The following is a 25,657-nucleotide window of genomic DNA, read 5'->3' as shown; positions in this document are numbered from 1 at the left end:
AATAAATCATTTCATACATTTACTTTACTGTGCACAGGAGGTTGGGAGAAGGCACAACTGGGACAGGTGACCCAAATGGATGAAAGGGATATTCCATACCATATGTCGTCCTGCTCGGTATGTAAAGCCAGGAGGAAGAAGGAAGAAGTGGATGACATTTGGAAGGATGGAGTTTTTCTTCCCAAGTAACCATTATGTGTGATGAGGCCCTGCTTTCCTTGAGATTGCCAAACGCCTGCCTGCCCATGGGAAGCAGTGAAGTAATTCCTTGTTTTACTTTGCTTGCATGCGTGGCTTTTGCTTTGCCTATTAAACTGTCTTAAACTCAACTCATGATTTTTCTAGCTTTTAGCCTTCTGATTCTCTCCTCCAGCCTGATGGTGGGGGAGTGAGTGAGCAGCTGCCTGGTGCTTGGCTGCTGGTGGGGGTTAAATTGTGACATTTACAGCTAAATGTAAATTTCAACTCATATAAAATTTCATTATGCACAAACATTAAAAGTACATGCACTGTAACATTTTTGCCCTTATCAGAGGGCTGACATCTCAGTGTAGCGGCTCAGCCTTGTAATGGCCTGGGCTGGGTATCACTGGTTTAACTCCTGTGCTGGAGCCAATGGCTACTGCCTCTCCTGCTCCAGCTTCAGCTCTGAGTGTGGCCTCTCTGGTGTGTGTGTGTAGGACACTTCCCGGCAAAATCCAGGAGATGCTAATGACAGCCCCTGGCCTCTTTCTTAAAGAGGACTAAAATGTCAACCTTACAAACCAGGAGAACGTTGAAAGAATGAGCATGGCCCCAGAGAAAAGCAAGATATGAAAAATTTTGTATTAACATTAATGGGAATAACAGTACTTAGCTTCACATATGTACTGTTTCATCCATAGCAAAATTTTGAGTGTTACAGATCCTAGGAGGAAAAACAAATACCTCAATGCTTTTGCTACAAACATGGATTTTTGTAGTCAGTAGCAAACACTAGCCACAGTTACCTTATTGTGGATTGCTGTACTCCCACACATCATGCAGACAATTGGATGTTACTACTCCACTGCCTAATTCTAGATAATGTTGCACAATAATTTGATATGTCTGTAAAATAAATGTTAAATGGAGATGCAGATATGTCAGGCATGGAATTTAGTCTAAGAAGGAATGTTTTACTGAAGTGCTTATGGTTGTGCCATAGCTGCAATGTGTTCCTACCAACATGCAGTAGGATATAGCTTTTTATCACCAAAGGTCTGGAACAGTAGGTGTGCGGGTAAGCAAGCTGGTACTAGTTAATCAAGCCAGTGCAGTTGTCACAGTGTCACCATAGGCTTTCTGCACTAAAGACGTAGTGTGATTTGTGTGCTATTGAATAAATAACTGGGTACATCAGATGGATCTTTAAAATGACTGAAAAAAGCTGAAGACCAGACTGAAGATGTGGCTTTGCAAACCTGTGCCAGGAGGTGACCCAGATATTTTCTCTCTATATATAGGAGGCATATAGGAGCACTGAAGCCTGACATTAGCAAAGATTTCCCAGAGTCCTTCTACTTAGTTTTGTAAATATTTATTATTTAATATTTATTATTATTGTTATTATCTAAATATATTTATTATTATAAATGCAGATTAACTACATTTACTCGGTACTAATTATTTTGCTTTCCAATTGAAATGTGAACTGCACACACATTCATAAATAGACTAAAAAGTTATTTAGTTTCACTTTTAATTTTTATATGTATCTGTATTCTCTGCAGAAAAGCTGTTGTATAACTTATTGCAGAGATATTCCCTAAGAAATTGTGACATATATTCACCTACCTTCTGGAGCTGTAGCAAAGGGAAGAAGAATATTTCTCCTTTTTTTCTAGTGAAAGAAGCTTATTATTGCTACAGAAAACAGTATATATCACAGTACTAAGTTTATATGACACTGCCAACTAGGTCCTACAGTCAAATTGCATATATCATATAGGATGAATAAAGTTGAAAAGAGAAAATTAGATATAAAAAGTAATCTAATCAAACAGCTCATTCATCCAGCTGGAAGAAACTGGAAAAATTCAAAGATGAATAAAATAATAAAGGCTTTAAATTTTGTGATATTCAGAAGTTATCTAAATTATCTTGTTGGCATCCTGCAAAGAAGTGTTTCATATTCTAAAGCATTTTACTCTACAATGTGCCACTTTACTCTTTCCTACTGAGATTAATTCAACTTTTAATTGTATATGTTGATATTTATATACTGAATACTGAAGAATATTACCATTCTTTAATGGTAAGTTTTCTAGCATAAAAAGTCATGAAATGCTGACCTCCGAATTGTAGCTATTGACTAAAATATATCTTTAGAATATATTAGTTCATAATGACCTTTTAGACAGTGGTAAATCCTACAATACAGCTGTTAGATTAATAATCTAACTTCATCTAATTTAATTAATAATCTGTCTGAAATCTAACAGTTCTCAGTCCTTCTTTCTGGGCTATTCTGGGGTTATAAGTGTAGGACTTCATCTGAACAGACTGGACTGAAGAAACAAGAAACAGGACAGGTAATGGAAACCACCCAGAATTTAAATTCTGTATTTTCCCTTTGTTGCTCCTTTTCACTACATAAACTACAGTAAAATATCTATTATTATTATCTTATTTCAGTTAGCATCTTAGTTGTCCAAAATGTAATGTTGACAAGGAATAAATGTACAGGGGTGAAGAAAACAGAGTAATAAATCCCCCCTTGAACTTCAAAACAGGAGGATATACTCCCTGAAGATTTCTTTCACTTAAAGTATTCATTAAATGCTCATCATTGAGCCATATTAACTCAGTTCTCTCTTTCTTCTCCTACCCAGAAAGTAATGTAACATACAGTTTTTTTTGAAAGTAAAATTTAAGTGTTTTTGTTTTAGTGTAGCAATACTGTCTATTTACTGAAGTAATGAATCTTATTCATCTTTTTTTTTTTTTCAGGTATATATGACCGAAGGTCAAGCGATTCCTTTGCTATGTGGATGCAATTAGCCTATTTCATGGTATGTGCCAGCTACACCATCAACCCAGTGACAGGAGCAGTAATTCTTTGGAGAAGTTATCATTTTAAATACATGCTGATTAACTTACTTTATGATATCTCAAACAGCACAGACTCAGCAGGAAGTGCAACAATTCATTAGAATTAATTAGAGGTTTTGTGCTTCTGTGATTGAGGCCTCTTTATTTGTAAGAGAAGTCTCACTAAACCAAAGGAGTAAAATTCCTAAGATTTCTTACTGTGATTATATTGCTCTTAAAATATAGCCTTACTGAGAATTACAGTGTATCATAGTTTTAAAGTCCCTCTCCTTCACTCAGAGCAATTCCCCCTCCTGAACTCAAAGGAATTTCTCTGCAAATATGTGTATAGAAATGCATATATATATATATATATATAAATATACACGTATGTGACACTACTGTCTGGAAGAGTAATTTCAAAATGGCATGAGAGAAAGAATATGCCAAGATAAGGACACAAAAAGTTAGAAAAATTACTTTCAAATGACAGCTTATTTCCAATCTGGAAAAACCTGACCACCTGCAAAATGTGAGACCTTAAAAGAGGGGAATGTTCTTGAAGCTAAGCTGGATATTTTCCATGCTTTCCCCGTGTTAGCATTACTATATCAAGGTACCACTCGAACAATACATTATGACCAAAGTTTAATAATTAGTTTTGAATTTAACATTTCTTAACTATGAGAAAGGTCTAGAGTCCTACACTAATTTTACGTTAATAAAAAACTAACACATAACATTTTGGCATACATTTATCTTCTGCACTTATTAAGTAAGTTAGGTTTTGAATGACTGTAATAATTTTAAAAATGGATCTCTGTTGGGTTCTTAATGGCACTTACAATCTAATTCTCCATATATTCTACTGACAGTTTTCTTATGTCCTTCTGAAAATACTTTGCATCAAATACAGCTCTTATTTACGAAAAATGATATCATTTTAGGATAGAAATGCAAATTGCAAGTCTTTAAAGAAGGATGGGTGACTACAGTAGTTATGTTCAGCATTTCCTCTTGTATTCTTTTGGTTTTAATGGTGTATTGCAAAGGTGAAATTATTGTTGTTTCACTTGCTAACAATAACCTGGGAAATACCATTTTTTTTAAGGCAGGCATGGTTTAGTCCTCTAAAAACATGGTTCACTGCAATTAGGAAATGACCATGCTCTTTCATCAAAGCAGGTATTATGCATGCTTTGTCTTGACAAAATAACCAATTGTGTTCTTGTGGGGTCAGGTACTCCACTAAACAAAACTGACCATCTAGGATTTGGATCTTAATGACCTGTGTTCTTGTTCCTTAGGTAAAATGACTGATCTCTCAAATGTCTTTCAAAGACTAAAAAAGTAAGAAGCAAGTGTTTTCTGTCAGTAAACCAAGTCTGGGTTAACAAGCTAAAATCAAAATTTCTTTTTTACCAAAAGCTTCAGACCTACTAATTTCTCAGTAAATGCTGGTGGATTTTGTAAGGTAAACATGGCTTTGTACTTCTATCAGGATTATTTTCCTGATATAGAATGGAAAAACACAGATTTATCAGCCAAATAAAGAATAAGGTCCAGTTATTTGATACAAGAGTTGATTGCAAGCTGGGAAAAAGGAAGGATTCTGTGACAAAAATTCCTTTTAACTCTGCTATACTGAGAATCATATACTAGTCTGTGTTTTTGTGCTTATTTGGTGATTTCAGTTATTTTTACAGGAGATACTACAAAAATAGCAGTGGAGTGGAGGAAATTTTTAATTGTTTTTATTTTAATGTTGTGCACTATTGCAATCTTTCCTAGATAGAAACTCTAAAGCATATTAATTACAGTGCTTCTAAGTCTAGGACACAGCATAGAATTAAAGCCTTTCAAAATACATTCACACATATTATAAAGTGATTTTCATTATTCTAAATTTTTTAGAGGAAATATAAATAATTCAAGTCTGACAAGAACAACTGAACTCTGCTTATTGAAGAAACCATTTTCCATTTATTTTTTCACCATACTTTGTAAAATCTCATTTTCAAATATATACAGCATGTTACAGCTCACTAAGGAAAACACATACTTTATGATTTTGTCAATACCTAAAATGATAATAAATTATAATTCAAATTTTAATAAGAAAAGTCACTGTATGTCCCAGTCCAGGCTCATAAAGTGTTTGCCATTTACTAAAATAGATTATTTGTTTATCTGAGATTTTGCATAGTTGGTTTAACTGTTACCAGCAAAGAGGAATATCTGTGAGTCCTTCCTGTGCAACACTTCACACTACACAGTGTTACTGAATGCACATCCTTATTGAAAGTAAGTATTATGGCATTCTATAATATGAAAATAATATTACTGCATTAGCAACTCCTTTTGTAATTCTTTTGAAAGGAAAAATATTGTTACGTGGCATAAACTTATTTATGAAGGCATCATGTTAGTACCTGTATTTATTAATTCCATCTTCACATGTGGCTCCATGTTGGCACTGGTTTATCTCACACTCATTAATATTCTCTAGGCATGTTTTTCCTGTCCATCCAAGAACACAGACACAGTGAGATCTCTGGTTTTCTTCATCGTAGAAGCAACTACCTCCATTTGCACATACCTGAAGATGAAAATTACAAATACATTGTATGGCCAGGTTTTGATAGTAAGAGGCCTATAGAGGTTGTTTCTCTGAGAAGCTGCCAGAAGCTTTGCCCATGTGTGAGCGAGACAATGCCAGCTGGCTCCAGGATGGACCTGCTGCTGGCCAGGGTTGAGCCCATCAGTGACAGTGGTAGTGCCTCTGTGATAACATATTTAAGAAGGAAAAAAAGTTATTGCACAGATGTAATTGCAGCCAAAGAGAGCAGTGAGAATATGTGAGAAATACAACTATGCAGACGTCATGCTCAGGGAAGAAGGAGGGGGAAGAGGTGCTTCAGGTGCCAGAGCTGAGTTTCCCCTGCAGCCCGTGGTAAAGGCCACAGTGAATCAGGCTGTCCCCCTGGAGACCATGGAGGTCCACGGTGGAGCAGAGATCCATCTGCAGCCTGTGGAAGAGACCCATGCCAGATCAGATGGATGCCCAAAAGAAGGCTGCAAGCCTGTGGGACATAGTAGGTTGAGTAGCTGGAGTAGGTTTGCTGGCAGCACTTTTGACGCCATGGGAGAGCCACACTGGAGCAGTCTGTTCCTGAAGGATTGCATGCTGTGGAAGGGACCTACACTGGAGCAGTTCAGGAGGAACTGCAGCCCATGGGAAGGACTCACACTGGAGAAGTTTGTGGAAGACTTCTATGGAAAGGACTCCACGCTGGACAAGGGGAAGGACTCCTCTCCCTGAGGAGAGTGGCAGAAACAACATGTGATGAACTGACGTAACCTCCATTCCAAATATCCCTGCATTGCTGTGGGGGAGAGGTGGTAGAAACTTAAACCCAGTCTATTGGATCTGGCTGAGATGAAGTTCATTTCCCCCATAACAACCCTTAAAGCTGTGTTTTGCATTGGTATCTAGAAAGTTGTTGATAACACACCAGTGTTTTGGCTACTGCTGAGCAGAGCTGGCACAGCATCAGCACTCTCTCTCAACATTCCCCACCACCCCATCCAGGGACTATGGGGGGGTAAGGTCCTGGGAGGGAACCCAACTAGGACAGCTGACCCAAATTAACCAAAGGGATATTCCATATTATTTGATGTCAGCTCAGATATAAAAGCTAAGGAAAGGAGGGGGAAGTGGGAGCATTTGTTATTTACGTTTGCCTTCTGGAGCAACTGCTATGTGTGCTGAAGCCCTGCTTCCTGGGAGTGGCAGAACATTGCTTGCTGATGGGAAGCAGAAAATAAACCTATTTTTTTTTTCCCTTTGCTTGTATGAGCACAAACTTCCACTTTTACTTTAGTAAACTGCCTTATCTCAGCCTACAACAACGTGGAGTTGTTCTACATCTTATTTTCTCTCCCATGTCCTGCTGGGAAGGAAAGTGATAGAGTGGTTTGGTGGACACCTGGGCACCAGTCAAGGCTAACACACCACACCCTGGAAGGAGGGAGGGAAGGGAAGAAGTTGCTTTTAAGTTTTGTTTTACTTCTCATTATCCTGTTCTGATTTTGATTAGTAATAAATTCAAGTCTGTTTTGCCCGTGTTGGTAATTAGTGAGTGATCTCTCTCTGTCCTTTTCTCAACTCGTGAGCCCTTCATTATATTTTCTCTCCCCTGTCCGGTTGTGGAGGGGAGTGATAGAGCTGCTTTGATGGGTGCCTGGCATCCAGCCATGGTCAACCCACTGCATACATAGACTTTTCTTTACACATCGGATTTTTTTTCTAAAGAGTTTAATTGAATAAGCAGTTGGTAATAAATATGGTTATTTAATCTTTTTATGTTGTAATATTAAAAAACCCACATCTCCAAGAACCTAAAACAGTAAATGTTATTAAATCAATGTATCAGTTTATCATTTAGTTTGAAATATGTATTTATTATTTAATTTAACAGTATCATTTTCATGACTGCCTTTAAAATCTGCCTGTTTCAGGATGGATGATAGTGAACTAGCCTGTTATTTTTCCATTGAAAAAGTAGAGAAATTGTTCCTATGGTTAAAATCTGTATAAAACTTCACTAAATTTGTGGCTATCAGGAAAAAAAAGACTGAATTTTTTTTCATGTTAATTATAATGCTGATTCACAATCTATCCTTGAATGTTTATATATGTGTATATATATATATATAATATATATTACATCTATGCTCTGGGAAGATCAGCAGCTTCTTTCTTTTCAATCTGCAGATTGAGAGATTGATAAACTTAAGACTGGAACAACCTTTTTCTTTTTTGTTTTTAATTGCTAATATTACTTACTAAACCAGTAAGTAACCTTTATTCTTCAAAAACTACAGAAAGTTCTAAGTCTAAATGAATACTCCTTTCCTCATTTTAGTTTTAGGTTCCCTTTTCATTTCCATGAAAATTTTGTCAATGTGAAGATGGATAGCAACATTTCCATTTCAAAGTATTTAAGACCCCTCCTTATTGGTTTCTAAAGAAAATTGTGTCTAGAAGATGAGCTAATCCAGTAGTACTTCAGTTTGATTGAATCTGAATCTCTTTATAATGTCATTAAGATTTGTAATAATAACAGTTCTTGACAGAAACATTATAATATTCATTTGCCTTTTATTAAGTTTTAAATTGTCCTTAAAATGAAAAGATTTTTGTTATGCCCTCAGTACTGAATTTTACACTTACCTTGGGATTCTTATTCAATATGGCAACTTCCTGAAGAAAAGCACAGCTCAACATAAATGCAAAAACGACTTTTTGTGTGTGGTTTGGGAAATGTTCTCTTCCTTTTTGTTTCATTTTATGTGTTTTCTAATTTTTTTATTTAAACATTTTTGTTGGATTTTGTCATGAGGCTTACTATTTTCTCAAAGCTCAAATAGGTCAAAAGGTCAAATAAGCTTATACTCAAGAAAACCATCTAGAAAAATCTTAGACAGTTAAGACAAATATTTCAATATCACTACATTACATTTATTATATTCTTATGTTGTTTTTATACTCTGAAGAAAGGTGTTACCCTTTAAGATGCTAGTGCAATCTAAAACACTTTTAAATTGAAATGAAAGCTATGGAATGTATTTTTAGCATCAAATCTAGTTATCAGTTTTTTCTATCAGATAGAGAATTAATTTTAGAGCAGAGATAAATATCAATTCAAATTTTGAAAACTCTGAGTTAGTATCTTTAAGGATTTGATAAGAAATCAAGGCTAAATATGTTTATTAATCTATTACTAAAGTTAAACTGAATACCTCTGCATTGTGGTTTTCTAAGCTTCAAACTTGCATTGTGTTTTCTAAAGTGACTAGAAAGATTTGTTTTGTTTCTTCTTCATACAAGAAATACTTTTGAGAGGAAATAAATAGACAAATGGAGTTTTGGAAAGAGCAGCATCTTCACGTCAATTGACTTTTCCTTTTTCCCCAAGTAAATCTTCCCAATAGTTATGATTAATACAAATCCTATGATTCAACAGACCATAAACAGGTCTGTTCTGGTCGGTCTACTCTGGTCAGTCTGACCATCATACTTCTGTCTATGGCAAGTACTTTAAAACAAATCTTCCTCATTATATAGTCTTGATAAAATGTAAGGATCACTTCCTTTTAATATCAATCAGATGTTATTAGAGATAGGAAAGATAATTAGTCCCTACATGATTATTTTATTCTTCTCTGTGATAGGATTCAAATTATGTGGACAATTTCAATTGCATTTCTGTAGGCCTTGCTTGACATGACTAGAAGCTGTAAGCTGTAATGTTTATGCTTATAGACTGTGTGAAAATATGCAATGTTTGTACTTGTTAGCTGTGTGTCTAGTTATAAGGTTTGAGAACATAGTATGTTTATAGTAAGAAAGCCTTGAGAAACTAGAGATAAAGGTACACCTGCAAATTAGTCCCTAATTATGAGGGCCTCTACATGCCAAATATGACTTCAGATCGCATGGACAGAACATCAGGTCCAATGAACTGGAGACATGAGACGCGTGTACAGACTGAGCTATCCAATCACCTTGTTGGAAGTATGTGCCCAAAACAAACTAAATTGTATAAAAGTTAACTTATTTAAATAATAAATTGAAGCTTGCTGATTCTCATATTGAGGGTCCCTTTCTTCCCGCGTCGCGACACTTCTCCTATCTTCATTTTGCAGGAAGTGAATGATATGTCTGTTTCTCCTCTAAATATCATCAGTTGTCCACTGATTGAGATAAGACTGTGAACTGGAAGGATTTCACTCAGTGCAGTCTTTATTTTCTAAAACTTCTTTTATCTTACATTTCATGGATTTCTCTATAGTTTAAATGAAACTCTGTTTTATATATATAAAAAAATACAGACATAAATATATTTTTCCCCAGGCATATAATTTTACTATGGTCTTCAGGTTTTATTACTTCAAAATCAATTGTACCAGAATATTCAAATTTTTCCAAAATTGTAATTTTAGTTTATCTGCCCTATGTTCTTTCCTGGACTGGTGGTACATTAAGCAAATAGATAAAATGTTTTCTTAAAAAATATTGAAAACAAAAATTACCTTAATTTTTTGGATGAGGAAACTGTGTAAAGTTGCATAGCTCATAAGGACCAGAACAAACGTGGTGGCAGCTCCTCTAAACACTAAATATGTATTAAGCATATAGATATTTCTGTTGAAAGTTCGGAACTGTGATCCTGACTTCAAATACAACAGCGTAACATGGGATCTTTGGCTCATAAAAAGAGAAAACAACTTCCAAGGAAAATATGCAAATGGAGCTCAATAATCCATTTGCACTAAACTTTAGTACGGTAAATCTGTAGATAGACACAGAGAGGAACGTTCAGAAATGGTTCAGTTCCTAACTCCTGTGGAAATTATTTTTAACAATTCAAGTTGATATCTGCTAAGTTTGTCTGTTTATATTTTAAACTGAAGGAAAAATAATTGAAAAGTACTATATAATTCCTGTTAAAAAACAATAACCACTGGCCAATATCTTGCAGTTCCCACAGATGACCATTACAGTTTTAAATTTTTTATTAGTAATTGATGAAGGAAACAGTGATTTTGTATGCTTGCTGACAGAATTTTGAAAAACAAATATTTTAAGGGAAGCAATAAAACTGTTTGATGGGATGTAGCTAAGGCCACTAAAAATAATCACACATAAAATCATAGAATAATTAAGGTTGGAAAAGACCTCCAATATCGAGTCCAACCTTTGACCAAACACCACCATGTCAACTAAACCATAGTATTAAGTGCCACATCCAGTCGTTTCTTGAACACCTCCAGGGATGGTGACTCTACCACTTCCCTTGACACTCTATTCCAATGTTTAACAACCCTTTCCAGAAAGAAATTCCTTCTGATGTTCAACTTGAACTTCTTCTGGTACAGCCTGACATACCTAAGGGTGTGTCCTCTTGTCCTATCACTTGTTGCCTGGGAGAAGAGGCCGACCCCCACCTGGTTACAGCCTCCTTTCAGGCAGCTGTATAGAGTGACAAGGTCTCCCCTGAAACTCTTTTTCTCCAGGCTAAATAAACCCAGCTCCCTCAGCTGATCCCCACAGGAGTTACTAGACCCTTCATCAGCTCCGTTGCCTTTCTCTGGACATACTCCAGCACCTCAATGTCTTTCTTGAAGAGTGGTCCAGAATATGTTAAAATGCTTCCATATTTGTGATTGTTTGAGTCACAGGTGGACTTTTAAAGTGTATAGCCTATCTGTGGTGAAGTTCCCATCACTGGAGGTTTTCAAGATATGACTGATAATCTCACTCATTTTTCCATGAAAGTTTGGACTTTTAAATCCCTTCCATCCTGGGCTGTTCTGTGGTTCTATGATTCTATTATCTAGGCCTAGCATGTTGCACTCCAACTGTTTGCTATTACGAGTGCTCTTATCAGTTCTCTATGAGCTCCCGTTAAAAAAATTACTGGAATCTGTAGCATACATCTTATATTCAAATAGGACAAGGATATTTTCTTTATTCCTTTTCATGGTTACCTGAGCACATTACAGAAAAAAAAGTATTATAATACAAAGTGGCTAAATTTCGTCTTGCAGGATGTAATTAATTTAAAGAGAACAACGTTTTGATTTATTTAAAAGTTCTTCACAATTCTCAGTGCAGGGCAGGCTGGCTGTATCCTGATTACAAAGTTAAGATCAGATTTTGAAATTTAATAGAAGATATCCACTGTCTTAAGGTATTTATGTATTTTTTATTGTTTAAAATAAATTAAAATAACATAAAAACCAACTGCAATGTATTAAATGTTGTGCTGGGAAAGAAAAAGCCAAACTCCAATGCATTAATATCATTATATATTTATATAGAGATAAAAGAGACCCAATTAATGAAATTTATTTTTTGTTCATTAAGAAAATTTTTAAAACAGTGGCATTCTTTTAAGTCTGTTGTGCTGATTACACAGAGGTTAAGCAGTTCAGCATATCTAAGATATCACTGGAAATGGAAAAAAATGAAAGGATGCAAAATATATACTTACTTTCCAACCACAAAAAATAAATTAAGAATTATATGCTGGATAATTCAATTTATTGAATAATAGAAATGTTTAATTTCAAATGATTGCTTAAAAAATGCTTTAAAAATGTATTAAAATATTTGTTTGTTTGAATATGGCCTTTATTTTTTCCAATAAGCAAATGATACTACTTTAATGATCTGTAAGCTAAGAAAACAAGTAAAACTCAAGTATATTATTCCACAATTTTAGTTTTTATTCCCTTTTCTATTAGAAAATCTACTAATTATTCACATTATGCCCAAATTAAACGTCATACAGTGAGTGTATATTGTTACATATAAAAAGTTACTTTTTTTCCCACATGACATTTATGATAGTCTATGAAATGTTTGTATGAATAAATTAACTATGTCTGAGGGCTTTTAAGCTAATACTACAGTAAAATGTTTTACTAGCTCCCATTAGCATCCTTGGCACACCATCACTTTCCATACTAACTACCTATAATGATTATTGCATCATTATGATACTGTGCCATGTACAATATATTTACACTCCGTATGACACTCTAAATCATAAAAATGTTAAAATTTACCAGATGCTGAACAATTAAAGTATAAACCTTTGAGCCAATGGGTATTTCAGAGTTATATTTCATATTCAGTTGTAAGTGTGTACCCATGGACTTCAAGGTGACATAAATATTGATAGTTCTTTGTAAACACATTGCCTACTCTGCATAGTATATTTTTATGGTGCATATACTTCAATACAATAATTGATAAGGCCTTTAAAACACTCATTATCATGTTTGTGTAGCTGTTTGAAAAGGCTATATAGCATTTTGTACATAGCTTTTAAAACAACTATCATAATAAAAAATGCAACAGTATTTTAGTTGAACCCATATCAAAGTCTCATAAACTCAAGGATCTGGGCCTGTACTGTAAGCGTTGAAGAGTAACTGAAAAGAAGAATTTTGATTTTTTTTCTAACTGCATTTTCATCTCTCATTGAAGTGCAATAAATCTAGCTTTTCTGGTTTTAATTATAGTCTTTATTTTTGTTTTTAATGCAAATGAAACTTTTGTCGCTCTTTCTGTGCATTGCTGTACCATCAGCCTTCTCTCTGGTAACTTTTAAACACATCAAAAATTGCATAGAAATTTCACGTAAAGTTCCTGCCAGTTTCATATCATAACAGCAGCAAGTAGGGGACAGAAGAGACACCAGTGAGTAAACCTATAAAGAACAAGAAAGGCAGAGCTCAGACATTAAACGTTTTGTTGGACAGTGACCAGACCAGTCACAACATACACTTTTAGATGCACAGGTTACACAGGAAAAAGGAATATTAGCATGAGAATATATCAACAATGAGTACTGTGTTTAGAAAACCATGGGAAGTGAGGCTTCATCAGCTCACTGCTCTTAGAATAACTTGTTTGATTTCCCAAAAACTGGGGGGGGACTATATCACTTTATCCTACCTCTGTGTTTCCAATACATGGTGATAAACATGTGTAATTAAATCCATGAGATTTATCCATACACAGTGCTCCTGGGGCACAGCTTATGTTGTTGAAAAGGCAGGCATCAATATCAAGTTCACATCTTTCACCTTCAAAACCTGCACCACAAAGAGAATGTTTAATCACAGTTTGTTCAGAATATTGACATTATGTCTGTTCAGGGTGTTAGCAGTTAACACCACTCTACTAGAGTAATTTGGCAGTTTTATTTCCTAAACAAAAAGTGTAATTCTTCATAAAAATGTTTGCTGTATTCATTGAGATACATTGCCACTTTTATGTTGGTATTTCTTAAACATAAATATTTGGATGACATTTTATTTGTTCTGATTAGAAAATACAATAAATTTCCAACGACTCACCTACAGGGCAAGTGCACTGAAAGTGATCTTCATAGGCAATACATGTTCCTCCATTTTCACATGAATTGGAGCCACAGTTATCAATTTGCACCTCGCAGAATTCTCCTGAGATTAAAAAAAAAGTCCTAAAAGGGTTAATAATTAATATCACACTCTTAAAGAAATATAATAAGTCATATTAGTCCTATCAATAGAATAACTTGCTTTAAATAAGTTCTCTGGATTATTGGTTAGAATTTAAAGATCTTCTGTAAGGTTTCAGTCTCTTTTGTCTCCACTTATATATATATGTAAATAAATCTCAATGTCTTAAAAAGGAGATTAAAAAAATACTTTTCAGCATTTAAAACAATTTTAGAATGCATCCAAATGGGGATACAGAGCTGAAGAGGGAGGATTTTCACTGAAAATAATTAACTGAAATAGAGTTAATACCTTTGTATTTCTTCTGCTTTTTCCTGCTGCATGAGTCAAACCTGATCTCTACTCAAGACTTTTGAATCTACCATGTACATATTTTATATTTCATTATGTCTTTTCTGAGCTCTGTTTTGGCTAGAAAAATCTGAGTTAACTTTTAGCGTCATTCCACTGAGCAATTATTTCTTTACTTAGCTGAAGGCTGCTTTTAAATCAGCAGGCAGAAATAACTGAACTTGTAACTGGACAGTTCTAAAAAAAAATGTACTGAAGAGAAATATATCTCTGGCAATGTGATACCAATCAATAAGGAAGACTATCAGCTTTACCATTACTCTTGGAGAACAAGTAGATTTGACAAAAACAAAACACCTTAACTTTCTCTTATTTTTGGTACTGAAAACAATTTAATGAATTCTCTGTATAGGTTCTTGAGGAGGTTTTTTTGTTTGTTTTGGGTTTTTTAGTTATTGGTGTGCTATTGTTTATTTCTCCCTGATTTTAATTTTATTTTTAACTTACTACTTCTATAGCAGGAGTTCAGCATTTTACTTTTTTTTTTCAATTTTAGAAAATATAAAGAATAGAGAAATGAAAAGTGAAACAATCTTCATTTCTGAGAAAACTAGAAGAAGGTGCAGGAGTTTTGAGATGTTTCAAGGAGGAAAACTTCAGAAAATACAGTAAGTGTAGATTACTGACGTTTTTACTGCCAACTTGTGTTACTTCACTCCATGGTTGAATCAGAAAACATGGAAGAGTTGTACAGAAAAATGTTTGGGAGGAATGTACAAGAAATTTGGATAATTTCTTAAATCAGAAAATGTGTTCTATAAAATATTGAGTCAGAAGTTAGTATTTTATTTGAAATTCTTCATATGTCAAAAGAAAAAGGAAATAATTTTACTTCCCATAATGAAATTGTTTTAAAATTTTTAATCAGCTCTCCTTTTGATCTAAAGCTAGGAACATCAGGAGAACATACATTGATAGTACAAAATTTGGTAAGAAAGTGTCTCTTCTTCAGCAAAGTATTTTTGCCAGTTTTATTCATTTTAGTCCATTCCTGATATAAGCCACTTAAGCTTTGAGTAGAACATACTCTATCTTTTAATATGTCAAACTAAGACCTAAGGACTGCTTTTTATGGACTTCTATAAAACAGGAATATGCTGTGATTTGTTTGACAGAAATGTCTATTTTGGGCCAACAGGTGCTGAACCACATGAGCAATCTCGTATTTACAGAGAGGTTGACCAGCATGCTATAAAGATTTCCAATGTTTCATTTGTCCTTTTACCCCTCAGTCAAAAATATCCCACTGATAAAATATCCCACTGATAAAATATCCCACTGATAAAATATCTCAAATTTTCAAGAATCAAAAGTATACTTTACTGTAATTTATAAAGCTTACTCAGTTAAAATTTGTTAAAGTATATTACTACAGTAAAATGTAAATAATAGAGAAAAAAGGAAAATAGAAAATTATATACTTTTTGCTGTTTATTATTATTATAATATGTAACAATACACAGGAAACTATGGGCAACTTACCTTTACATTTACAAGACTCTCATTTGCTCTGTTTGTATTGACACTAATGGTAGCTTAAAGTATGTGTATCTCAGGGGAGATTCCATCATGATTAATACTTTTAGAAAGCCACTTTCTGTAATACTGATTGGCAAAAAGGCATGCTAAAACATAAATAGATATTTTGATTACAAAATCAACTAAATGTATTGAGGAAATTTTATCTCCTAGGAAATTGTTGGGTTTGTTTTTTCTTTTTTTTTTTTCCTTTCTTAATGAGGTCTGGAAGGCAAAATTTGGAGGAAAAAAAGACTGGGAATAAACTTTGACTCAATAGGTATTTTGGATCCATTTTACCATGTTTATGCATGAGGATGGAATTGTCTTGTCCAAGAAAGCCTTATGAATAAATATTAGTGTAATCAAACAGGCTTTAAAAATTACTTTGTTATAAATCTGAAATTCTTGCAAAGGCTGTATCCTTTAAGCAAACTTTATGACTTTTGCCTGCCACAATGAGGTCAAAAAAATCTAGTAACTCCAAACTGTTATAAAATATATTGGAATCTGAATACTGCTGAGAAATGCATAATTTATGGTATTAAAATCTGATTAAGTGATAAATGGATATCAGGAGAGATCTCCACAGTAATCCACTTAGCTTTTAATGCCTAATTATCACTTCATAGTGAGTAAGGGCTGAGTAAATGAGAAATGCAGTACTTAGAGAACTCAAACAAGATTTTTGTGCACAATTAAACTTGTTATTCTTCTATTAGGAATAAGGTCAGCAAGCACAAGGAACAAAGATAAAAATAAATTATGTAACATTAAAGTGAGGGGAAATTATAGGATTTTACTATTGTACTGTTTATTTTTATAAATGATCCTATGCATTTTATACCTAAGCATATGCTCTTAGAAGTCAAATTACTTAATTGTTTTCCTTGTCTTTCCTTTTGCTACCAATATACTTAGAGGAAACTTTCTTGTCCTCTCTGATTATTGCTATTTAAATTTCAGCTTAGCTTTGGCTTTTCTAACTTCATCCATGCACACACAAGTAGTGTTTCTATGTTCCTCTCAGGTAGCTTCCAACTTCCACTTTCTGTGTACCATGGGATGAGACATTTAACTACATTAGCACACTAAACTTGAAAGAATATACCTGGCTTCTCATCTATGTTTGTGAGCTTGGAATCCATGATGCACTAAAGCAACTACAAAGCTATGAAGCTGGTACCAGACAGCTAAAAACCAGATAAATTATCATACTGTCCCAGTTTAAAGAGACTGGAGTGTTTTGCTAGGGAGGATGAGTTATGAGGTAGACCAAACTCTTCTCTCTCAGCAATTGTAAATCCAAAATTAAGAGGGTCCAATCAAGGAAGTATAGAAAAAGGAAGAAATGACAACCCTTTGTTAAAGTATATATGTATATTGGCAAAAAACATTAACATCACACAAAAACAACTAAGCAATAATCCTGTACCTAAAACGTCCCCTTCAAAAAGGAAACAGTTTGATACTTCTCTGTCCTCTAGCGCGATTCTAATCACGGATGGCAGGGGGCGCTGTTGGATCACTGGAAGTGCAGAGCCTGCAGTGCTTGGTGTTGCTTGGCAGGGGGCGCTCTTGGGCTCTGGCGGTCGCTGCGTGGGGGCCCCGGATCACAGGAGAAGCCGAAATGGAGATCTCCCTCCCCACCAAGGAGGGGAAGAAAGGGGAAAGAAAGGCAGTTTCTTTCCCACTAAACTCACACTGTCTGCGGTTGGCTGTAGACAGGACTCCCCCTTTGTTCGTCAGTGAGCACAAACTCTATGATGAAATCTGAGCAGATTCAGCTGGTTACTGGGCAGACTGTAGACAAACCAAAGCCAGAGAGCAACCAGATGACCAGGTCAAGGGCAAAACGGCCTCTCAGCTTTTTCAACACACCTTGCCCCCATTAAGGTACAAAGTGAAGTGTTCCCTGTTTGTAAGGAGAGGAGGAGAAAAACTCCTCCCCCATCCCTGCAGTTTTTCAGATGGGCTATTAGCCGGGAATGCAGGTCTGCCAGCTGGTTCTTTTGTATAGTTAATTACCCCTTCCCCCTCCTCGTTCAACCTCCTTCTCTTACAGTGGGACAGGAGAAAGTTTCTGCTTGGATTTTTAGAACAAGTAAACCTATGACACATACTTATGTCTGTACCTGGTTATAAACTTACCATTCTCTTTAAATAAATAACCATAAATGACCCAATCCAGGTAAAATTCACCTAAGAATTCTAAAGAGACTAAAATATGGCATTGCTGAAGCATCGTTAGCTGAGTGAGCAATCTTTTAAATAGGCTTTGGGATCAGAAAAAGGAAAGGCGGCAAATGCAATACAAATTCTGAAGGGAAATATGAGGAATTTGTTCCCTGTAGCCCTGCAAAACAATATTGACACTTCTAGCAATAGACCATAAGCTTTGCATTAACTTTGCAAGAACTGAGACTCATCAGACTTGATCTGTCTTTCCTGCAGTGATGTTTTACTTGGCTTAATTGTGACAGCAGTGACAAGTCTGGTACAGACATTGAAAGCACTTAAAAATTACCCATGTTTTATTTTTCTTCCTAGAACTTTACATTTATTTATTTTGAAATACATTGAATGCATCTACAGTTATACTTATTGGAACCACTAGAGGTTGGAAGACAGGTTTTCATGGATTCTGAATATTTCCTCATTTTCCTTTGGAGTTGTGTAGAACTGCACAGTAAATGTATTCTTAGAGAAGTCTAGGTATAGTAATAAAACTCGGTGTTTTTCAAAATAAGGTAATTTCAGTGAATGAGAAAAGAATAAAAAATAGCAGAAATAAAGAACTGGTCTGACAATTCACACAGGTGGGTGTTAAAAGCTCTGCCTAAGTCAGAGAGTTGAGCAGTCAAGTTTAAATGACTTGGTTTTGATATTAGAAAAAAACTGCCTTTTATAAAGTAATTATTATAAATATTTAAATGAAGATTTATTAAAGATCAATATGTGTGGCTTTTCAGTCTTCTTAGAATAAAATATATATTTATGCTGATAAAAATGTTGCTCTTGAATCTATCTACAGCTAAATATTAAAAAAATGAACATGTAATTCATCTCATTGGTGAAGACATTTTTGCTATAGATGGGTTGAAGAAGCTTAAAACTGGACAACCTTCACTGAATATAGATGAAATCTAGGCAACTTGTTTAGACTAAATTATTAAATTTTAGATTTCTATATACATCATACTGAAATAGCTCATTCATTGACTATCACTACCCTATCCCAATATTTAATTTAAAAAAAAAGAAAGATACAGTCTTCTGAAATGGCAACTGGCACCAGAATATACATGTTTATCCACAGTGGTATTTGAAAAATAATCTAAAAATATTATTTTTGTCTGAATTTTCATATTTAATTCTAATTTTTCAGCTTTTTTACTTCCAAAATTCCTTATATCTTCATTTTAGGATGGTGTTTCACAAATGCCTGTGAAGGAGAGTTAGTCTTCTGAGAGGAAGGTAAACCCAAGAAAAAATGCAGTACTAATAATTTTCTAATGAAACAGTTTTTCTGATTAACATCTAAGTGGGGGTAGTTTCCATTAGCTCATGAAAAACAAGAATTTGCTTGGGTTGGAGAGACTAGTTCCAAGATTGGAACTCATTATTTATTAAATCAGATTAAATTTTTATTAGGTGTAAGCTATTAGGTACATTTACACCATATAGTGGACCGATGTTCTAGAAAGCTATTTCTCTTAAGAAAGCAACATAACCTTTTCAGTGTAGAGACACACATGTCCCAATAGGTGAAAGTAGTCAAAATCAAATGCATATGTTCACTAACTGCTGTCCCAACCTAAGGGTATTCAAACTTCAATATGATGATTTTTCAGTTCAAGTGAACATTAGTATTTTTATTTTCAAATTTTACCAGTTAGCATAATTTATTTATGTGGAGCTGAATTTAAAGCTTTTTGAAAAGATTAAAAACACTTGCACTGACCACAGTCAATTTATGGCTTAGCCCTGTTATCTACTACTGCATGAATTGTAAACATGGGCAGATATTCTTAAACGTTAAATATGCAGTTAAAATTTTACCTTCTCCTGGTTTAGAAAGAAATTAATCATTGAAGGGCACTTGGGAATAGTCCTTCCTGAAAGTTCCTCTGCAACTGTTTTTTAAGCACAGTCTTTTAGATGAGTTACTTTTTACAGAATGTCTTTAAATTTGTTTGAGATGTATTTTAATAACCTTGGCTCTTAAGTGAACTCATTATTCTGGAACATAAAATTTGACTTTCGACCATAGATTATCTGTCTTTTCCCTTAGCCACTTTAGGGATTTAGGGGAAATCTGTCCTTAAAGATTCATCTCTTTGCAAAGTCTTTTGTAGACCTCCCTTAAAAAAGTCTCTTATCCTCTGGTGAGAGTTCTGTTTGTTGGTTTTGTTATCATCAAAGCGCCTGTCATGTCTCACTAAAAAAGTCTGGTTCATATTAAAAAAACACAACAGAATACTAGAAGAATACAGAAAACAATTTTCAGGCCCGGAACTGAGAAATTTCCTCTAGCTTGATTCCTTTTCACTCTCTTTTAAACTCTTCCTTGTGTGAAGGGAGTCAATTATAGCACGTGAAATATGAAGAAGCACCAGGCAACCATTCAAGACACTCACAGAGAGAGGGAAAATTCCAGAAAGAGCGTCTTACCCAGCCTGGATAAACAGCACCCTACTTGCAGGTTCCTCTGCTATTTGGAAGAGTCTTGAACTTGTGTTTTAGAGAGGTGACGGGGTTTTTTAGGTTTTATAAAAATTCCTTGGCAAATTGACTCTAATTATTTAGACATAAGAATTCTGGATTGAGAATGAGATGTGTTAGAAGCCTGGAGTAAAGGTAAATGTCAGTGTACTGAGGCATCAGCCCAAATTTGGGTGAGTGACACAGAGACTGATCATGGGATAATACAACAGATTGGGTTGGAAGAGACCTTTAAAGATCATTTAGTTCAACCCTCCTCCAAAGAGCTGGGACATTTTTAGCTCAGATTGCGCAGAGTCCAGTCCAATTTGTCCTTGAATGTTTCCAGAGACGGAGCATATACCACATCTCTTGGCAACTTGGTCCATTGTTTCACAACTCCCATTGTGAGAAATTTTTTCCCTATATCTAATATAAATCAATCCTCTTTTAGTTTAAAGCCATTACCTCTTTTCTTATTGCTACAGACTCTAGTAAAAAGTTCCTCTTCAATTTTCTCCCTTGCACCTCCTTCAACAGGTCCATGTCTTTCCTGTGCTGAGGGCTATAGGGCTGGATGCAGTAGTCTAAATGATGTAAGTTCTAATATTTAATGTTCTTATCTGTAATGTTCTGATCTGAAAAGTAAACTAAATCTCACATACTGAGTTTATACTAAAGTGATGGCAAATACTGAGGAGAAAGGTATAAAACAAACAGATCCAAAGAAGTGAAGTATTTTGAAGGAATGTGTTTAAAGTGAGATATGTCTCAGTAAATAGAAAGTGAAGCAAGTATATTTCAGAAAAAGTAAACTTGAGCTACTCAGAGTCCCTGAGTGAAAACCAAAGTATAGAAGTTGTTACTGAATGTAAGTTTCCAATGTAACACAGGTTAAAAAAAAAAAAAAAAGAATATTGGTCTTACAGTGCCTAAGAATACTGCTTATGTGACAAGGAAATATACATCAATAAGAAACATCATTTACACAGATGAAACCATGCTTTAAGTCTACAACATTGTAGTATTTTATATGATATTTCAATGGAACGGTTTTGGAGACTTTTTTTAATAGAAGGAACAACCACTGAATGCAAAGGTTGAGAAATAGCATAAGAAAGCCTAGAACATTTAGTTCATGTATTAACATAATTCCAGATTCAGTGGAGACACAGTAGACTATGTCAGCTAATGATGTTGTACATTATGTCTGAAAAAAAAGTAAGCAATATATGGCTAAGCCTGATTATCCATACTTAAGAGAGGAGAGTGGATGTTCAGAGCTAAAAGATGCCAGACTAAGGTCTTTTAAAGAAGTAAAACAGCTTAAAAAATCAGCTGCGTCGTGAAAACAGTCACTAGATCTACACAATAGTGTTATTTATCTCTCCAATGCATTTAATATTTTTAAACATGCTATATTTACATCTACACTACACATCTTAATCATGTTTTAAACCCATTAGTGTGATAGATGATTTGTAACACTGTTGACAATTTTTGTACCTTGGTAAGATCTGAAATGCTGTACTTGGCTGAGCTAATCAGCACAGGCTCAGCTGAGAAGCAGAAAATAATGTCTCTGTGGTTATAGGTAATCAACTTTTTAACAACTTCAACTTGCTCAAAAGACTTTTTGAATGAATTTACATAAAAGGAATACATCTCTCATGTTTCTTATTGATGATTTGATGATTTTTTGGGGGTGATTTACAGCTATTTGTATGTCCATTATTATGCAGCTACCTCTCTAAATGCTAAGAGAAAGCTGCAAATTCTCAGTCTTCCTTGTCACTAACAGCAGATTTACATATTGGGTAACGAGAATGAATAATTCTGGTGTTCTCAATAAGACACTTATAAACTATAGACATTAATAGATGTAAAACCAGAAGGGTCAGATAAGCTAAAGCAAATCAGAAGAGTTCTGAAGACTCCCTGAGAGGTAAATCTGGGAGCTGTATGCCTTAATAAAATGAGGCATGGTAGGCTAGTAGGAAGTGGAAAGCAGGAGAAGAAAGTGGTAGTTTGGTTTGTATGCACCTGGATTTGAGGTCAGACTTTCATGGAAAAACACTGCAAATAGGAAACTCTCCCACTATGTCTCTGAAACTTTGCTATTTTTAAATATACAGTCAGTGATATAAAATATCTCTCTGGTTTGAGTGCTGGGCTAATAGTCTCAGAAAGTCAAGGAGTTTGCACTTCACTTAAAAAATTATAAGTTTGATACAGGTGGGTGAAAGTAATTTTTGGAGTTCATGAGCAGATGGAGCTATCTGGAGTATTTTATAAGCCAAGTTTACGGGCATATTTTAAAACATCTTTCAGCTGAGAATTTTACTAATTATTTACTTAGAAATCCATACACATTGATACATCTATGCTTCTTAACAAACAACAGCATCTTTAAGTTAACCAAGTAATGTATAACTATTCTTGATGAAACTCCATCAAAATTCTTTCTTATTTATATGGACAATATATATTCTGTACTGCAAATTAAACTAGAAACTGAAATACTAAGAAATATGAACATACTCATAAATATCACCCTGCATTGGGAACATTTTGTTCCATTTTAAAAGCAGGCAGAACTTCAACACTGATATTACATTTCTCTTTGAAATACCAGGTAGAATGTTTTAATAGTCTTTTGGCTTTTCATGTAATTGCTGCATGCCAAAATAATAGCAGAATTTCCAGCACAAGAACTTCAATAGTATTATTATTTCTTGTAGAAATCAAGACCTGAGAAAAAATTGTTGACTTGAACTACTGTAGATGATAGTTTTCTTGGAGTTACTACAAGTATGGTACCACATCAGATATTAGCCCTTGCTTATTGTTCTAGAGTTTATCTGCTTCAAATTAAATATTATGCCAGTATGGTTTAAAATGTAGTTTTTTTTTTTTTTTTCCTTGCTTACTTCTCTATCCTATCATTACAATTACTACAGTTGAATGTTCCAAGTGGAGTGAAACTGGTGTTTTCATGTAATTCAGCTTGCTAACTTCTTAGGTGACAGATCCTTGTAGTACTTACAACACACCTTCTGCTGGTGCGGCCTCACTTTGAGAACTGTGTGCAATTTTGGGAACCACAATACGAGACGGATATAAAGCTGTATATCCAAAGAAGGGCCACAAAGAGGTGAAAGGGTCTAGAGGAGAAGCCGTATGAGGAGCAGCTGAAGTCGTTTGGCTTATTCACCCTGTAGGAGACTGAGGTCATATCACAGTCTGCAGCTCCTTTGTGAGGGGAAGAGGAGGGGCAAGCATTGAGCTCTTCTCACAGGTGACCAGTAATAGGACCCAAGGGAATGGCACCTCAGAGGAGGTTTAGGTTGGATTTTAGGAAAAGGTTCTTCACCCAGAGGGTGCTTGGGCACTGGAACACTCTCCCAGGGAAGTGGTCACAGCACCACAGCACCAATAACAGAGTTCAAAAAGCTTTGGGACAATGTGCTTATGAGGGTGATCCTGTGCAGAGTCTGGACTTGAACTTGATGATCCTTGTGGGTCCCTTCCAACTCAGAACTTTCTATGATTCTAATGGAGTCAGGGTAATTCATGTTTTTTCTGAGAATTTTACTGGCATTGGGAGAGACCTGTATTGGGAGCAAAGTTAAAGAAACAGACTATCTAAAACCATTTACCTTTCACCCTAACTAACGCTATTGGGACAAACCTCCTAAAAGGCATTTTAAACAGCAGGTAATATTTCTGGCAACTGCTGAAGAGGATTAGAAAGAGAATTACTTTGGTTGTTATTTTTGCTTTCTGTCAGTTATCACTGAAAATTCTTTTTCAGTAGAAAATTGAATCCTCTGAAAAGTAGCAAGCTGTTCCTTTCTTCTTCATTTGATGAAGGTAAGTATTCTGAGTGAATTCCTGTAGCAATACTTAGCAAGTGACTTCTTTTATTGCATTATTTCAGTCCATGGTCATTGATATTGTTCACTAACAATTTCTCTTTCAGAGGTGACAACGGTAATAACACATAAAGTGCAATGAATAAAGCTTAAAATGGCAGCATCTGTTGCTGAGAAATACACTGCTGTGTAATTGCACTGACACTCCTGTGACATAGGAACCTCCCATGACGATAGAAAAATTACTTTACCTGCTCACCTTCAGTACAAGGATTAGAGCTGTGAAAAAAAAAATAATTCTTTTTATCTATTTGAGTTTTGAGACTTATGAGATTATCACTGTACTTCAACATGAAATGCCAACAGGAAGTACTGAATGAATTCCTTATTTTACTTCACTTGTGTGCACAGATTTTGCTTGACCTAATGATTTGTCTTTATCTCAAGTTTTCTTACTTTTGCCCTTCTGATTCTTTTCACCATCCCACTGGGGAAGAGTGAACAAAAAGGTGTGTAGTATTTAGCTGCCCACCAGGGTTAAAACACATCAACATTGTATTCTAGAGAACAAAAGAATTTAAAAATGTGGATTTGACCAGACATCAGGATTTAAATTAGGCCATATTAATTGTTTTGTTTGCTAGTATAAACATTGTCTTTACTAGGTTGTGAAAAATATTGGAACTTTTATATCCTGTATCTTCTTCTCTGGGACATTAGCCATTGTGGCATCAGAGATTCTTTCTACAGAATACTGATACAAATAACCTATGCAGTTCGATGAAGTATTTTTATATTCATTTCCCATATACCTGTAGATGCTAGCTGATCTGTCTCAACTCAATAAAACAATGAAAGAGAAAAAATAAACTGTGGATAAATTGGGAATAATCCTAATGAGTCTTATAAAAGGAAAGTTTTAAGATGAGGAAAAAGTATGTAATTAAGTAGTACTTAAAATTCTAGTTGGTGAGTTTTCTTGGGATTCAGTTCATTTTAGCAGCGGTAAGATTATTTTAATTAAAGGACTTTTCTACCAACTAAATGAAGTGTCTAACATGAACAATCAATCCCTG

General features: G+C 34.8%; 1 protein-coding gene across 1 annotated transcript in view; it reads right to left on the bottom strand.

Annotated features, from left to right (window-relative positions):
• The window catches only part of EYS (eyes shut homolog), an 868,863-nt gene that overhangs the window by 682,261 nt on the left and 160,945 nt on the right, over positions 1 to 25,657 (bottom strand). Inside the window, exons 8-10 of the mRNA XM_027698171.1 lie at positions 13,990 to 14,094; positions 13,586 to 13,725; positions 5,484 to 5,650 (exon numbers count right to left, since the gene is read on the bottom strand). Of these exons, the coding sequence (XP_027553972.1) occupies positions 5,484 to 5,650; positions 13,586 to 13,725; positions 13,990 to 14,094 (412 nt within the window). The remainder of the gene's footprint in view (positions 1 to 5,483; positions 5,651 to 13,585; positions 13,726 to 13,989; positions 14,095 to 25,657) is intronic.

The sequence above is a fragment of the Neopelma chrysocephalum genome, unplaced genomic scaffold, assembly GCF_003984885.1.
Source record: "Neopelma chrysocephalum unplaced genomic scaffold, ASM398488v2 Primary Assembly neopelma1_23b, whole genome shotgun sequence".
In the NCBI taxonomy this organism is placed as follows: domain Eukaryota; kingdom Metazoa; phylum Chordata; class Aves; order Passeriformes; family Pipridae; genus Neopelma; species Neopelma chrysocephalum.
The sequence above is the reverse complement of the archived record's forward strand: the minus strand, read 5'-3'. Positions and strand labels throughout refer to the sequence as shown.